The 15,839-nt window shown below is 38.7% G+C and overlaps 1 protein-coding gene across 1 annotated transcript in view; it reads right to left on the bottom strand.

Annotated features, from left to right (window-relative positions):
* Positions 1 to 11,351: 11,351 nt before the first annotated feature.
* BAK1 (BCL2 antagonist/killer 1) overlaps positions 11,352 to 15,839 on the bottom strand; it is a 173,010-nt gene continuing 168,522 nt past the window's right edge. Inside the window, exon 6 of the mRNA XM_053706862.1 lies at positions 11,352 to 15,424. Coding sequence (XP_053562837.1) covers positions 15,326 to 15,424 — 99 coding nt within the window. The 3' untranslated portion in view covers positions 11,352 to 15,325. The remainder of the gene's footprint in view (positions 15,425 to 15,839) is intronic.

Here is a 15,839-nt window from a genome sequence, read left to right as displayed (position 1 = left end):
CCTGAATTAAGGTATCAATTACCGCATCAGAGAACCCTCGCTTAGATAAAATCAAGCGTTCAATCTCCAAGCAGTCAGCTGCAGAGAAATTAGATTCAAATGATGGAAGGGTCCCTGAATGAGAAGGTCCTGCCTCAATGGAAGCTTCCACGGCGGCAGAGAAGACATGGCCACCAGATCGGCATACCAAGTCCTGCGGGGCCACGCAGGAGCGATTAGAATCACCAAAGCTTTCTCCTGTTTGATCCGTGCAATCACCCTGGGAAGGAGAGCAAACGGTGGAAACACATAAGCTAGGCTGAACGACCAAGGCATCTATCAGTTCGGCCTGAGGATCCCTGGACCTGGATCCGTACTTTGGGAGCTTGGCATTCTGACGAGTCGCCATCAGATCCAAATCCGGTCTGCCCCACCTGAGAATCAGAGTAGCAAAGACCTCCGGGTGGAGTTCCCATTCCCCCGGATGAAACGTCTGTCTGCTCAAAAAATCCGCCTCCCAGTTGTCCACTCCTGGGATGTAGATTGCTGACAGATAACAAGAGTGAGCCTCCACCCAACTAATTATCTTGGACACTTCTGTCATTGCCAAGGAACTCCTTGTTCCTCCCTGATGATTGATGTAAGCCACAGTCGTGATGTTGTCCGACTGAAATCGGATGAATTTGGCCAAAGTCAACTGAGGCCAGGTCTGAAGCGCATTGAATATTGCTCTCAATTCCAGAATATTGATTGGAAGTAGAGACTCCGACCGAGTCCACACACCCTGAGCCTTCAGGGAATTCCAGACTGCTCCCCATCCTAGGAGGCTGGCGTCCGTTGTCACTATCACCCATGAAGGTCTGCGGAAACACATCCCTTGGTACAGATGATCATGCGACAACAAACCAGAGAAGAGTCTCGTGTCTCTTGATCCAGATCTATCTGAGGAGACAAATCTGCATAATCTCCATTCCACTGCTTGAGCATGCTCAGCTGTAGTGGTCTGAGATTAAAACGAGCAAAAGGAATGATGTCCATTGCCGCCACCATCAACCCAATTACCTCCATGCACTGAGCCACTGATGGCCGAGGATTGGACTGAAGGGTTCGGCATGTATTCAGAATCTTTAATTTTCTGACTTCCGGCAAGAAAATCTTCATTGCTATAGAATCTATTAGAGTTCCCAGGAAAGGAACCCTTGTCTGTGGAATTAGTGAGCTCTTTCTAGATTTACCTTCCACCCGTGAGTCCTTAAAAAGGACAGAACCATGTCGATATGAGACTTTGTCAGTTGATAACGACGCCTGGATCAGAATATCATTCAGATAAGGCACCACTACAATGCCCTGCGGTCTGAGAACCGCCAGCAGAGATCCTAGAACCTTCGTGAAGATCCTGGGTGCCGTGGCCAGCGTGAAAGGAAGGGCCACAAACTGAAAATGTTTGTCCAGGAAGGCAAACCTTAGAAACTGGTGATGATCTTTGTGGATAGGAATATGAAGATAAGCATCCTTTAAGTCCACGGTAGTCATATATTGACCCTCCTGGATCGATGGAAGAATTGTCTGAATCGTCTCCATCTTGAAAGATGGGACTCTGAGGAACTTGTTTAGACTCTTGAGGTCTAAAATGGGTTGAAACGTTCCCTCCTTTTTGGGAACTACGAAAAGGTTTGAGCAAAATCCCTCTCCTTGTTCTTGTTTTGGAACAGGACAAATTACTCCCATAGTGGAGAGGTCTTTTACACACGTAAGAATGCCTCTCTCTTTATCTGGTCTACAGACAATCGTGAAAGAAGAACTCCAACTGATACCCTTGAAACACAATTTCCAGTGTCCATGGATCCTGAACATCTCTTATCCAAGCCTGGACAAAGAGAGAAAGTCTTCCCCCTACTAGATCCGTCCCGGATCGTGGGCCACCCCTTCATGCTGTCTTGGGAGCAGCAGCCGGCTTCTTGGGTTGTTTACCCTTGTTCCAAGTCTGATTGGGTCTCCAGACGGGCTTGGATTGTGCAAAGTTCCCGTCCTGCTTAGTTGAAGAGGAAGAAAGGACACTCTTGAAATTTCGAAAGGAACGAAAATTACTCTGTCTACCCCTCTGCTTAGAAGTTTTATCCTGAGGTAAAATCCCTCTCCTTGTTCTTGTTTTGGAACAGGACAAATTACTCCCATAGTGGAGAGGTCTTTTACACAACGTAAGAATGCCTCTCTCTTTATCTGGTCTACAGACAATCGTGAAAGAAGAACTCCAACTGATACCCTTGAGACACAATTTCCAGTGTCCATGGATCCTGAACATCTCTTATCCAAGCCTGGACAAAGAGAGAAAGTCTTCCCCCTACTAGATCCGGTCCCGGATCGTGGGCCACCCCTTCATGCTGTCTTGGGAGCAGCAGCCGGCTTCTTGGGTTGTTTACCCTTGTTCCAAGTCTGATTGGGTCTCCAGACGGGCTTGGATTGTGCAAAGTTCCCGTCCTGCTTAGTGGAAGAGGAAGAAGGGACACCCTTGAAATTTCGAAAGGAACGAAAATTACTCTGTCTACCCCTCTGCTTAGAAGTTTTATCCTGAGGTAGGAGATGACCCTTACCTCCCGTAATGTCAGAAATTATCTCTTTCAAGTCAGGCCCGAATAGAGTCTTCCCCTTGAAAGGAATAGCCAAAAGTTTAGATTTAGAGGACACATCCGCAGACCAAGATTTTAACCATAAGGCTCTGTGCGCTAGAATGGCAAATCCTGCATTCTTAGCCGCCAATTTGGCTATCTGAAAGGCAGCATCCGTAACAAAAGAATTGGCCAGCTTAAGGGCCTTGATTCTATACATTATTTCCTCTAAAGAAGTCTCAGTCTTAAGAGACTCCTCTAAGGCGTCAAACCAAAAGGCAGCCGCAGTTGTGACTGGTACAATGCAGGCCGTCGGTTGTAAAAGATACCCTTGGTGAACAAATAGCTTTTTTAGAAGACCCTCCAATTTTTTATCCACAGGGTCTTTGAAAGCACAACTGTCCTCAATAGGGATAGTCGTACTTTTAGCCAAGGTAGAAATAGCCCCCTCCACCTTAGGGACCGTTTGCCAAGAGTCCCGAACAGTGTCAGGTATAGGGTACATTTTCTTAAAAATAAGGGAAGGTGAAAACGGGATACCCGGTCTTTCCCATTCCCTAGTAATAATTTCCGAAATTTTCTTAGGAACTGGAAAAACATCAGAATAAGATGGAATCTCTAAATACTTGTCCATCTTACATAATTTCTCTGGAGGGACCACAATAGAGTCACCAGAACCTCCCTTAGTAACAGGCGAAGGTGTTCAAGCTTAAATCTGAAGGACATCACGTCCGAATCTGTCTGGGGTAAAGCACTACCTGAATCTGACAGCTCCCCTTCAGACAGAGCCTCTCTACCCCCTCCATCAAAGAATCAGAAGTTGTATAGCCCACCTGGGTCTCTTTTCTACTACGTTTGCCCTGTAACACCGGCAACTTAGATAAAAATTTCTGTAAGAGTAGAGGACATAACTGCAGCCATATCCTGCAGAGTAAATGACGTAGACGCTGTGGAAGAACATGCCGTTAATTGCGTGAGCGTTAAAGACTGTGACGCTTTGGGAGAAAGTTGCGGCATACCCTGAGACTCATCAGTCTGAGGACCATCATTAGACATATCTTTATTAAAGAAAATCTTCTCTCTACACTCTAGTGCCCTGTCAATACATGGGGGACAAAGTGTAACTGGGGGTTCCACAATGGCATTCAAACACATAAGACATGTAGTTTGCTCAAGAACATCCATTTTGACAACCTGAACAGAAAAATGCAAGCTTGGTCAGTAATACTGAAAAAAATAAAAGTGAAATTTTTTTAGCTTTATTTATTATTTTTCTTTTTTTAATAATAATGTGTCTTAATAAGAAGAAAAAAAAACAAGTGAACAAGCAGCCGTAATGACAAGTGGTACAACTGCGCAGCATGCCAGAACAAAGCCCCGCCCATAGTGAGCGTCAGAACCCGGGAAAAAAACGTCTATGCAGGCCAAAGCCTCGGAGTAAAGTAAAAACTTAACCCCATACGGCTCCGCAACTCTCAATGTCAGCCCTGTCCTCCATAAAAGAGAAAAACACATGCCAAATAAGCATTTCAGCTCTTCTAGGTAAAATAAACTTACTAGAGTGTCTGAATAAAGATTGCCCAGATCTCATTCATATCCCAGCGCTTCTAGGTAACTCAATTATACTAGAGTGTCTGGATAACGCTCCATGTCGGTTCTCATATATCCTCAACATATTAGCCTCATGTCCCCTGAGAAAAAAAGTACAGACCGTTCTGAGAATGTCACTTTCCTTTTATATAGTGCAAAAGACCCCAGAAACAGACTGCACTTACCTGCATTCTGAGGAACAGCATGAGAAACTCAGTGTCAGGGGGTCTAACCTTCCTCCTGAGGTCCTGTGCAGTGAAAAGGGCTTTAGTTAAATTTCTCTAAAGCCATCACAGAAGAGCAGCATAAATGTGGGAGGCGCAGTGCAGGTAAAACCTCACCAGTTCCCCAAACCATAAGGTTATAAACTCCAGATGCTGCTCCAATGAAAAATAGTACACTTTGGCACCATTTAAAAATAATAAACTCTTGATTGAAGAATCTAAACTCACACCTCACTTTACCTCACTCCTATCACTAACACAGGCAAAGAGAATGACTGGGGTGGGAGGGAAGGGAGGAGCTATATATGCAGCTCTGCTATGGAGCTCTTTGCCTCCTCCTGCTGACCAGGAGGCGATATCCCATAAGTAAAGATGAAATCCGTGGACTCGTCATATCTTGTAAAAGAAAAGTATATTAAAGGGACAGTAAACACCAGAATTATTGTTGTTTTAAAAGGTAGATAATCCCTTTATTATCCATTCCCCAATTTTGCATAACCAACACACAGTTATAATATACTTTTTACCTCTGTGATTATCTTGTATCTATGGCTCTGCAAACTGCCCCCTTATTTCAGTTCTTTTGACAGACTTGCATTTTTAGCCAATCAATGCTTGCTCTTAAGAGCTTCACATGCCTGAGCTCAATGTTATGTATATGAAACACACAAACTAACACCCTCTAGTGGTGAAAAACTGTCAAAATGCTTTCAGATTAGAGGTGGCCTTCAAGGTCTAAGAAATTAGCATATATACCTCCTATATTTAGATTTCAACTAAGAATACCAAGAGAACAAAGCAAAATTGGTATTAAAAGTAAATTGGAAAGTTGTTTAAAATTACATGCCCTATTTAAATCATGAAAGTTTTTTTTTACTTGACTGTCCCTTTAATATAACTGTGTTGGTTATGCAAAACTGGGGAATGGGTAAAAAAGGGATTATCTATCTGTTAAAACAACAATTCTATGGTAGACTGTCCCTTTAAGCTTAAACTTCCACAGCTGGTAGTTGGTATTGTTGAGTTTTGCTATTGCATATTTCACATCTGAACCACTTGCCATCTTTCAGTACATTGGATGCAACTCTTGTTTCCTCACACAGTATTTACTTGGAACATAGATGCAACACTTACTGACTTTCCTTTAGTGTCTGGGCCCATAACCTGTTGGTTATTTATCAAAAAGACCATGGAAGCTTTTAGGAATACTGCATTAGGCTTTACTTCTACAAGGTTTGTTATCAGACAGCTGACGGAACGTCACTTCCGTTCGCTAGTCTGATGAATTCGCTCTTCTGACAGAACAGCGGCATATCTATATTAAGAAACCAGGAAGTCAAATTGAACCAAGAACCTGGACAAAGAACATTTAATTCCTGAGGATAGTACGATTTTCATATCATTGACTGTAGCTGAAAGACAGAAAAAAAAGATGTAGGCTCATGTATTGGTCGGGGAAGTAGTTCAGGAGTCAGTTTTAAAGGTAGAAATGTAATATAAAAGGCACCTGTGAATATAGTTTTAAAATATAACACATTTAAATGGTTCAAATTTCAGCTTTACTGTCCCTTTAATTTAGAAAATGATAGAACTGGAAAATGTAGTTAAACACATAAAAGACAAATAAAAGTTATAATAAACAGTGGTATCGAAGGATTTTGGCTTCAGGGAAGCAAAATATACAGATGTGGCCAAAGGGAAACTAAAACATGTCAGATAATGAATTCAATATTATATTGATGGTAAACATTAGCTAATCAAATGCCATAAATGTAATATTTGCCATTAAAACAGTATATGTTTATCTTATTATTATTTTTTTGTATCTATCTGTGAAAAGGGTTAAATCTGTGCCTGTAGTAATGCTTCTATTACAATGTTATGCCGGCCCACTGGGAATTACTTTTTTTTAATGACAATTCCAATGAACATCCAATCAGTGTGTGTGTCATATGACACTCTTGAAGTCCAGCCCTTTGATAGCCCTTAGGAAGCCTATGTAGAGAGTGGGTGGGACTGTTCTCTATGTCACAGTCCAGTGAAAAGAGGAAATGAAGGGGGACAGAGGAACAGAAGATACTAAGTAGGATTATAAATATTTTATTATAAAATATATACTTTTTTTTAAAATAATTATGCGGTTTTGCTTGTACACTAATATATTTTTCCTTTCAACATTCTTAAAGTCTGGCATTTACCATCACTTTAAAGTTATATTAAACCCAAATATTTTCTTTCATGATTCAGACAGAGCATGCAATTTTAAGCAACTTTTTAATTTACTCCTATTTGAATTTTTCTCCTATCTCTTGGTATCTTTATTTGAAAAAGTAGGAATGTATTGCTTAGGAGCAGGCCCATTTTTGGTTTGGACCCTGGCTAGTACTTGCTGATTTGTGGCTATATTAAGCCACCAATCGGCAAGTGCAACCCAGGTTACAGGTTCTGAAGCAAAAATAGGACAGCTCCTAAACATTCCATTCCTGATTTTCAAATAAAGATACAAAGAAAACGAAGACAAAATGATAATAGGAGTAAATTAGAAAGTTGCTTAAAATTGCTTGCTCTTTCTGAATCATGCAAGTTTAATTTTGACTTTAGAGTCCCTTTGATGATGATGGCAGCAATGCATTGTAACAGCAATGCAACATGAAACATCTGTAAATATACATATAAAAGTATACAAATACTTTAAAGGGACACTTTAAGCAATTTTTTTCTTTAACCCCTTAATGACCACAGCACTTTTCCATTTTCTGTCCGTTTGGGACCAAGGCTAATTTTACATTTTTGCGGTGTTTGTGTTTAGCTGTAATTTTCCTCTTACTCATTTACTGTACCCACACATATTATATACCGTTTTTCTCGCCATTAAATGGACTTTCTAAAGATACCATTATTTTCATCATATCTTATAATTTACTATAAAAAAAATTATAAAATATGAAGAAAAAATGGAAAAAAACCCCACACTTTTTCTAACTTTGACCCCCAAAATCTGTTACACATCTACAACCACCAAAAAACACCCATGCTAAATAGTTTCTAAATTTTGTCCTGAGTTTAGAAATACCCAATGTTTTCATGTTCTTTGCTTTTTTTGCAAGTTATAGGGCCATAAATACAAGTAGCACTTTGCTATTTCCAAACCATTTCTTTTCAAAATTAGCGATAGTTACATTGGAACCCTGATATCTTTCAGGAATCTCTGAATATCCATTGACATGTATATATATTTTTTTTTAGAAGACATCCCAAAGTATTGATCTAGGCCAATTTTGGTATATTTCATGCCACCATTTCACCGCCAAATGCGATCAAATAAAAAAAATTGTTCACTTTTTCACAAACTTTAGGTTTCTCACTGAAATTATTTACAAACAACTTATGCAATTATAGAATAAATGGTTGTAAATGCTTCTCTGGGATCCCCTTTGTTCAGAAATAGCAGACATATATGGCTTTGCTTTTTGGTAATTAGAAGGCTGCTAAATGCCACTGCGCACAATACGTGTATTATGCCCAGCATTGAAGGGGTTAATTAGGGAGCATGTAGGGAGCTTCTAGGGTTAATTTTAGCTTTAGTGTAGTGTAGTAGACAACCCCAAGTATTGATCTAGGCCCATTTTGGTATATTTCATGCCCCCATTTCACCGCCAAATGCGATCAAAGTAAAAAAAACGTTAATTTTTTCACAATTTTAGGTTTCTCACTGAAATTATTTACAAACAGCTTGTGCAATTATGGCACAAATGGTTGTAAATGCTTCTCTGGGATCTCCTTTGTTCAGAAATAGCAGACATATATGACTTTGGCGTTGCTTTATGGTAATTAGAAAGTCGCTAAATGCTGCTGCGCATCACACGTGTATTATGGCTAGCAGTGAAGGGGTTAATTAGGTAGTTTGTAGGGAGCTTGCAGGGTTAATTTTAGCTTTAGTGTAGAGATCAGCCTCCCACCTGACACATCCCACCCCCTGATCCCTCCCAAACAGCTCCCTTCTCTCCCCCACCCCACAATTGTCCCCGTCATCTTAAGTACTGGCAGAAAGTCTGCCAGTACTAAAATAAAAGTTTTTTTTTTTTTTTTTTTTAAGAAAAAAAAAAAAGCATATTTACATATGCTGTGTTTAGGATCCCCCCTTAACCCCCAACCTCCCTGATCCCCCCCAAAACAGCTCTCTAAGCCTCCCTCTCAGCCTTATTGGGGGCCATCTTGGGTACTGGCAGCTGTCTGCCAGTACCCAGTTTGAACAATCAAATGTTTATTTATTTTTTATTTTTTTTTTCTGTAGTGTAGCTCAGTCCCCCAACCCCCCCCCCCCCCCCACGGACCAACCCCCACCACCTAAATGACACCTAAGGGTTTTTTTATATATTTAAATTTTGTCCCACTTTTATTTTGGGACACATTTTTTCCGTAGTGTAGCGGTTCCCACCCGCTCCCTCCCCGTGCACGCGCCCGCCCCCTCATGCACGTGCGCGCGCCCGCGCGCGCCCCCGGACTTACCCGCCCACGATCCCGCCCCCCTCCACATGACCAGGGCCATCGATGGCCGCCACCCACCTCCCACACCGGCTCCCACCCACCAACGATACCGGCCATCGATGTCCGGTGCAGAGAGGGCCACAGAGTGGCTCTCTCTGCATCGGATGGCCGTAAAAGGTTATTGCAGGATGCCTCCATATCGAGGCATCACTGCAATAACCGGAAAGCAGCTGGAAGCGAGCAGGATCGCTTCCAGCTGCTTTCCACACCGAGGACGTGCAGGGTACGTTCTCAGGCGTTAACTGCCTTTTTTCTGAGGACGTACCCTGCACGTCCTCGGTCGTTAAGGGGTTAATGATTAAGATAGAGCATGCAATTTTAAGCAACTTTCTAATTTACTCCTATTAATTTAATCCATGGTTCTAAACCTAAAATGGGCTGGCTGCGAAGATTTACATTCCTGATTTTCAAATAAAGATAGCAAGAGAACGAAGAAAAATTGATAATAGGAGTAAATTAGAAAGTTGCTTAAAGTTGCACGCTCTATCTGAATCATGAAAGAAAAAAATTTGTGTTTAGTGTCCCTTTAAGCTGCACTTATTTTCTAATATATCTGGTGTTATAACTAAGCAAATACCAGAAATGGAGGGCAATTTCTTTATTTTTTAAACTTTGTATGTCTACTGACTGATATCTTTTAATATAGTCTATTTTTTTTAATTTAACCATGAATATTTATTAATGACAGGTGTGCAATTAATTATTTCATATAATTTTGAGCAATTTTAAGTTTAAACCTCCAAACATTTATTTACGAACATAAACCAAAATGTGTACAACTTTGGTAGTTTATATAAAAAGAAGCAGATTGTGTTTATAAAAACAATAAAATAATACATTTCCTGCAAAATTAGCATTTAGCCATTCTCAGTGTAGTCACTGATGAATGGGAGCTGTCATAATAAAAAGACAATGCAATAGCACTTAGGGGTCGATTTATGAAACAGCGGATGCTGCTTCCGACTCACTCCGCTTCAGGTCCACCTGAAATGCAAATTAAGAAGCACTGGTCGTAAGACCGCTGCTCCTTAACTCGTCCGCCACCTGTGAGGCGGCAGACAGCAATCAGCCCGATCAAGTTGATTGACACCCCCTGCTAGCAGCCAATGTGCAGGGGGCGGCATTCTCGAGAAATGCTTATGCAATGATAAATGCCAGCAGCGTATGCTGTCTAAATTTATCAATGTGCGGCGGACATGATCGCCCCCCCATGTCTGAACTTCAGATCCGTAGTAGATTTTTTTTTTCTGACAAATTTAAAAGGTTTGTCTATTTCCACTCCTTCTACATCATGTGACAGCAATTAGCCTATCACAAATGCATATATGTATATTCTGCAAATTCTTGCACATGCTCAGTAGGAGCGGATGACTCAAAAAGTGTAAATATAAAAAAAGATTGTGCACATTTTGTTATTGGAAGTAAATTGGAAAGTTGTTTAATCTATTAAAGGACCACTAAATACAGTATAATTTAATAATTGACAAATACACAATAAAAAAACAATAAAAACTTTTTAAATTGCATGCTCTATCTTTATAATGAAACTTAAATTTTGACTTTAGTGGCCCTTTAAAGGGACATAATACTCATATGCTAAATCACTTGAAACTGATGCAGTATAACTGTAAAAAGCTGAGAGGAAAATATCCCCTGAGCATCTCTATGTAAAAAAGGAAGATATTTTACCTCACAATCTCCTCAGCTCAGTAGAGTTAGTTCTGTGTAAAAAGTTATACTCAGCTGCTCCCAGCTGCAGGTAAAAAAAAATAAAAAAATGAAGAAATGAACAGCAGCCAATCAGCATCAGCAGTGCTGAGGTCATGAACTCTTACTGTGATCTCATGAGATTTGACTTAACTCTCATGAGATTTCATAGTAAGCTTCCTTTACCTGATTGGTGAAATAATATGAGAGTTCACAATGCTCATCCCTTCAGATGTCCCGGGACAAACACACTAAAATGCTGCTTAGAAATCCTTTACAATGGGAGGTGGCTACTGAGGAACTTTTGAGGTAAAATATCTTTCTTTTTTACATAGAGATGTTCAGGTGATATTTTCTAGTCAGCTTTTTACAGCTATGTTGCATCACTTTCAAGTGTTTAAACATTTGGGTATTATGGCCCTTTAAGTTCTCCTCAGGGATCCTGTCACATTATGTTTGCAGCAAAATGTCATCTAATGAGCATGAAACTGACTTCCTGTTGCTGGAATACAATGAAAGCCAGTGAATGTGTCTCTAAGCAACCGCTTACAAGGGGAAGCCCGTTCTTTGACTTCCAGTAGAGACCACAGCCCCCCTTACATACTCTGCTCAAACAAAATAAAAAAAAAAATAAAACGTAAAATCCTTTAAAAAAAATGATGAATAATTCACATTACAATGTACCACTCCTTAGGGCTTTTTCATTACAATGAAACAGACTATTTTATTTCCCTTTAATAAATGTCATACAAAACATGGAAAACAGGTAGAAGGTGTAGAATTTTAAAATCACCTCAGGTTATGGTCAGTGATGTTGGTTCATAAACAGTCATTTAATTGATATGTTACACTTAGGCAAGCTGTATACAAATAAAAATAGGCTGTAGATGTGGCATGCAGCCTAAACTTCTTTTATTTATTTTTTTAAATCTCTATTTAAAGGGACAGTCTACACCAGAATTTGTATTGTTTTAAAAGATAGATAATCCCTTTATTACCCATTCCCAGTTATATTAATATACTTTTAACTCTGTGATTACCTTGTATCTACGTCTCTTCTGATAGCCCCCTGACTTTTGAGTTATCTATTGACTTGCATTTTAGCCAATTAGTGCTGTGTTGTGCTGACTCTTAAATAACTCCAAGGGCATGAGCACAATGCTATCTATCTATATGGCTCACATGAACTAGCAAATAAAAAAGCATGTGATAAGAGTCTGACTGTAGTGGCTAATATTAATATAACAATGTAGGTTGTGCAAAGCTAGGGAATGGGTAGTAAAGGCATTGTCTATCTTTTTAAAAAATAACAATGTTGGTGTTGACGGTCCCTTTAACGAAGTGCCTGACATATCTTGAGCACTTGCAGTTTGTTAAAGGTCCATGATTTTATTATTGCATTGTTGCTTTTATATAACTTTCTGTCACCCCTGCAAATGGATTAAAGTCAGATCTAGAGCAGCAATGCACTACTGGCACCTAGCAGAACAATCTGGTGAGTCAATGACAAGAGATACATTTGTGCAGCCACCAATCACCAACTAGCTCCCAGTGGTATGTGCATATGTTTTTCAACAAAATATATAAAGGAGATATCAAGAAAAGAAAGGAACATAAAACCCAAAATTGTTCTTTCATGGTTCAAATAGAACATACAATTTAGGCAACATTCCAACTTACTTCTATAATCAATTGTGCTTTATTCTCTTGGTATCCTTAATTGATGGAGCAGCAATGCACTACTGGGAGTTAGCTGAACACATCAGTAAGCCAATGACAACAGGCATATATATGCAGCCAGCCACCAACCAGCAGCTAACTCCCAGCTCCTGAGCCTACCTCAGGAGCTTTTAAAAAAATAAAAAATAAAATTACTTAAAGGGACACTCAAGTCAAAATTAAACTTTAATTATTCAGATCGAGCATGCAATTTTAAACAACTTTCCAATTTACTTCCATTAAAAAAGTGCACAGTCTTTTTATATTTAAACTTTTTGAGTCACCAGCTCTTACTGAGTATGTGTAAGAATTCACAGAATAAGCGTATATGCATTTGTGATTGGCTGATGGCTGTCACATGGTACGTGTATGCTTTTGTGATTGGCTGATGGCTGTCACATGGTAGAGGGGGAGTGGAAATACACATAACTTTTAAAATTGTCAGAAAAAAAACTACTATTCATTTGACGTTCAGACTAAGTGCTATTGCATTGTCTTGTTATCTTGCATTTATTAATTATGCAAATCTACTGTACTGACTGGTCCTTTAAAGGGACATAATACTCATATGCTAAATCACTTGAAACTGATGCAGTATAACTGTAAAAAGATGACAGGAAAATATCACCTGAGCATCTCTGTGTAAAAAAGGAAGATATTTTACCTCACAATTTCCTCAGCTCAGCAGAGTAAGTTCTGCGTAAAAAGTTATACTCAGCTGCTGCCCAGCTGTAGGTAAAAAATAATAAATGAATAAATGAACAGCAGCCAATCAGCATCAGCAGTGCTGAGGTCATGAACTATTTTACTGTGATTTCATGAGATTGCACTTAACTCTCATGAGATTTTATTGTAAACTTCCTTACACTGAATAGGGAAATAAGATGAGTGTGCACGAATGCTCGCTCCTTCCGCTGTCCCGGGACAGACATACTGATTTGCTGCTTAGAAGTCCTTTACAATGGGATGTGGCTACTGAGGAATTTTTGAGGTAAAATATCTTTCTTTTTTACATAGAGATGTTCAGGTAATATTTTCTAGTCAACTTTTTACAGCTATGCTGCATCACTTTCAAGTGTTTCAACATTTGGGTATTATGGCCCTTTAATAGAAGTACATTTGAAAGGTGTTTATAATTGTATGTTCTATTTGAATCATAAAAGAAAAACTGGGGGTTTAATGTCCCTTTAAATGCATAGAAAGGTCAAAATTTAAATGTGCATGGGTGCATTTTAATTTTAGATTTTAAGCTTGTTTGCAATATACTGCCATTAACATAAATGCTATTATATTTAAAAAGGATTAGTTTTTTTTCTGGGCATACGTACATATCCTTTGAGGACCTATGCACCTGTATTCAAACACAATGCATGCTCAGAGAGCTGGAGGTGATGTATATTACTTCTGAAGATGTCATTTGTGTCATACAAGCCATTGCTGACTCTGAGATGGTGAGGTGTTTAAATACTGGTGCCCTGGCCCTCACAGCATATGTACATATTCCTCAGAAAAAACATTAACAACTTTTTAGAAGCATTTTTGCTAATGGAAATATATTGCAAAAATGCTTTTATTTCATATTGAAATGGACCTATGCACATTTCATTAATTGACCTTTCTATTTCTTTAATTTGGTAACAGAAGTGAATTTAAAAATGTTTTAAAATTGCATGCCCTAGCTGAAACAAACGTTAATTTTTTCCTTTCATGTCCCTTAAAAAAATACTTGTTTTTTTGTTTGTCAGTAAAGTAGACCAACTTACACAGAGGCTGGTTTCTCCAACCTATATAGCTTTATGCTGAAGCTGGCTTTTCTATATAAAACTATGACCTCAAAGGGATACTGAACCCTCATTTTTTCTTTTATGATTCAGGTAGAGCATGCAATTTTAAGCACCTTTCTAATTTACTCCTATTATCAAATTTTCTTTGTATCTTTATTTGAAAAAGCAGTAATATAAGCTTATGAGCCAGCCCGTCTCTGGTTCAGCACCTGATTAAATGTAGCCACCAATAAGCAAGCACTCCCCAGGGTGCTCAACAAAAAATGGATCGGCTTGTAAGCTTACCTTCCTGATTTTTCAAATAAAATTGATAATAGAAGTAAATGATAAAGTTGCTTAAAATTGCATGCTCTGTCATCAATCATGAAAGACAAAAACAATTGGGTTCAGTATCCCTTTAAAGCCTTTTGTTTGAGAATATAGGGATATATATTTTACCCTCCCTTCTGGCTAGTTTCTGTTCTGTCCCATTTTTTTCAATTCTGGTTTTTAATTGGAGATGAAATGAATCAATAATGATGATACAAATATTAATAATGACCATTTAACTAGTATACTACTGATAAAAAGTATTACAAAACTATTTAATATCATGAAAGTCTGCTGTCCTAAATACAACTTTGGGAATATTTTAAACAAGTTATTGATATGGCAAATTCAGCAACAAAGTCCCAAATTCTTCGGAAATATAAAATAATTTTGAGGTGTCCTGATTTTCATTGATCCCTGAGTCTATAGTAAGTACCACAGAATAATACAATGGAAGCAAAATTGCAAAAAGGAAGAGTACTTCAGTAAGTCAAATAGTGATAAGTCCTTTTAGCTATCTCCTTAAAGGTTGTCATCACAAAATAGCAGGCAAGTTTATTAATGTCTGTAGGTAAAGGTTGCAAAAACTCATTTTTATGAGACAACTTGCAGGTAAACACATCTCTTTCAGATATGAGTCAACAAGGAATTCATGGTTTTGACTTGGGCTGTAGTTCTGTGTAGCAGTGAGTCTCCAGGTCTTGTGGTTATAATGGACCAAAGATATTTACCATATCCAAATCCTCTATTGTTTTTGGTGCAAGAGTCAAAGTGGTTTTTTTGTTGTTGTTTTTTTTTCTTCTTTTAGTTCAGTTTGTTTTTCTGGATTATCTTGGTTGGAACTAAGAAAATGAAAACTTTAGCATAGACGCTGAAGCAGAAACTGAATGCTGAGAACAATGCAGAATGTAACGACAACATATTTGATGCTGTTGTTGGTTAGTTTAAGTGCTGCCACCTATAGGAAGAGACAAATAAACATGAGATCAATAAGATAATACCATTTCATTTATTGTATCATGAACCTCATCAGCCAATGGTTTTCTGTGCTAGTTCCTCAGGCACCAAGCCCTCTTCCTCTATATTTCCAATAACGCCCACTATTTTTAACCCAATGTATTCTTAAAGAGCCATCTTACCTACTGGAGTGAAACCACAACCCAACACAGTGGGATATTCTTGTAGGGAGAGAATACCTCATTATATTGTCTAACTATTTACACAAAGTCTTCCTTATCTTCTTTATTACTGTTTAATCAAAGGCTAATACTTCAGAACAATAAAAAAATGAAAATTGTACTACCTCTCCATAACAGCCCCCCACATGAGCATTATTTTATCTAAACTTTCTGGTTTATTATTATTTTTATTTA

Source organism: Bombina bombina, chromosome 3 (genome assembly GCF_027579735.1).
Source record: "Bombina bombina isolate aBomBom1 chromosome 3, aBomBom1.pri, whole genome shotgun sequence".
NCBI classification, from domain to species: domain Eukaryota; kingdom Metazoa; phylum Chordata; class Amphibia; order Anura; family Bombinatoridae; genus Bombina; species Bombina bombina.
This window is presented reverse-complemented; position numbering and strand designations above follow the sequence as displayed.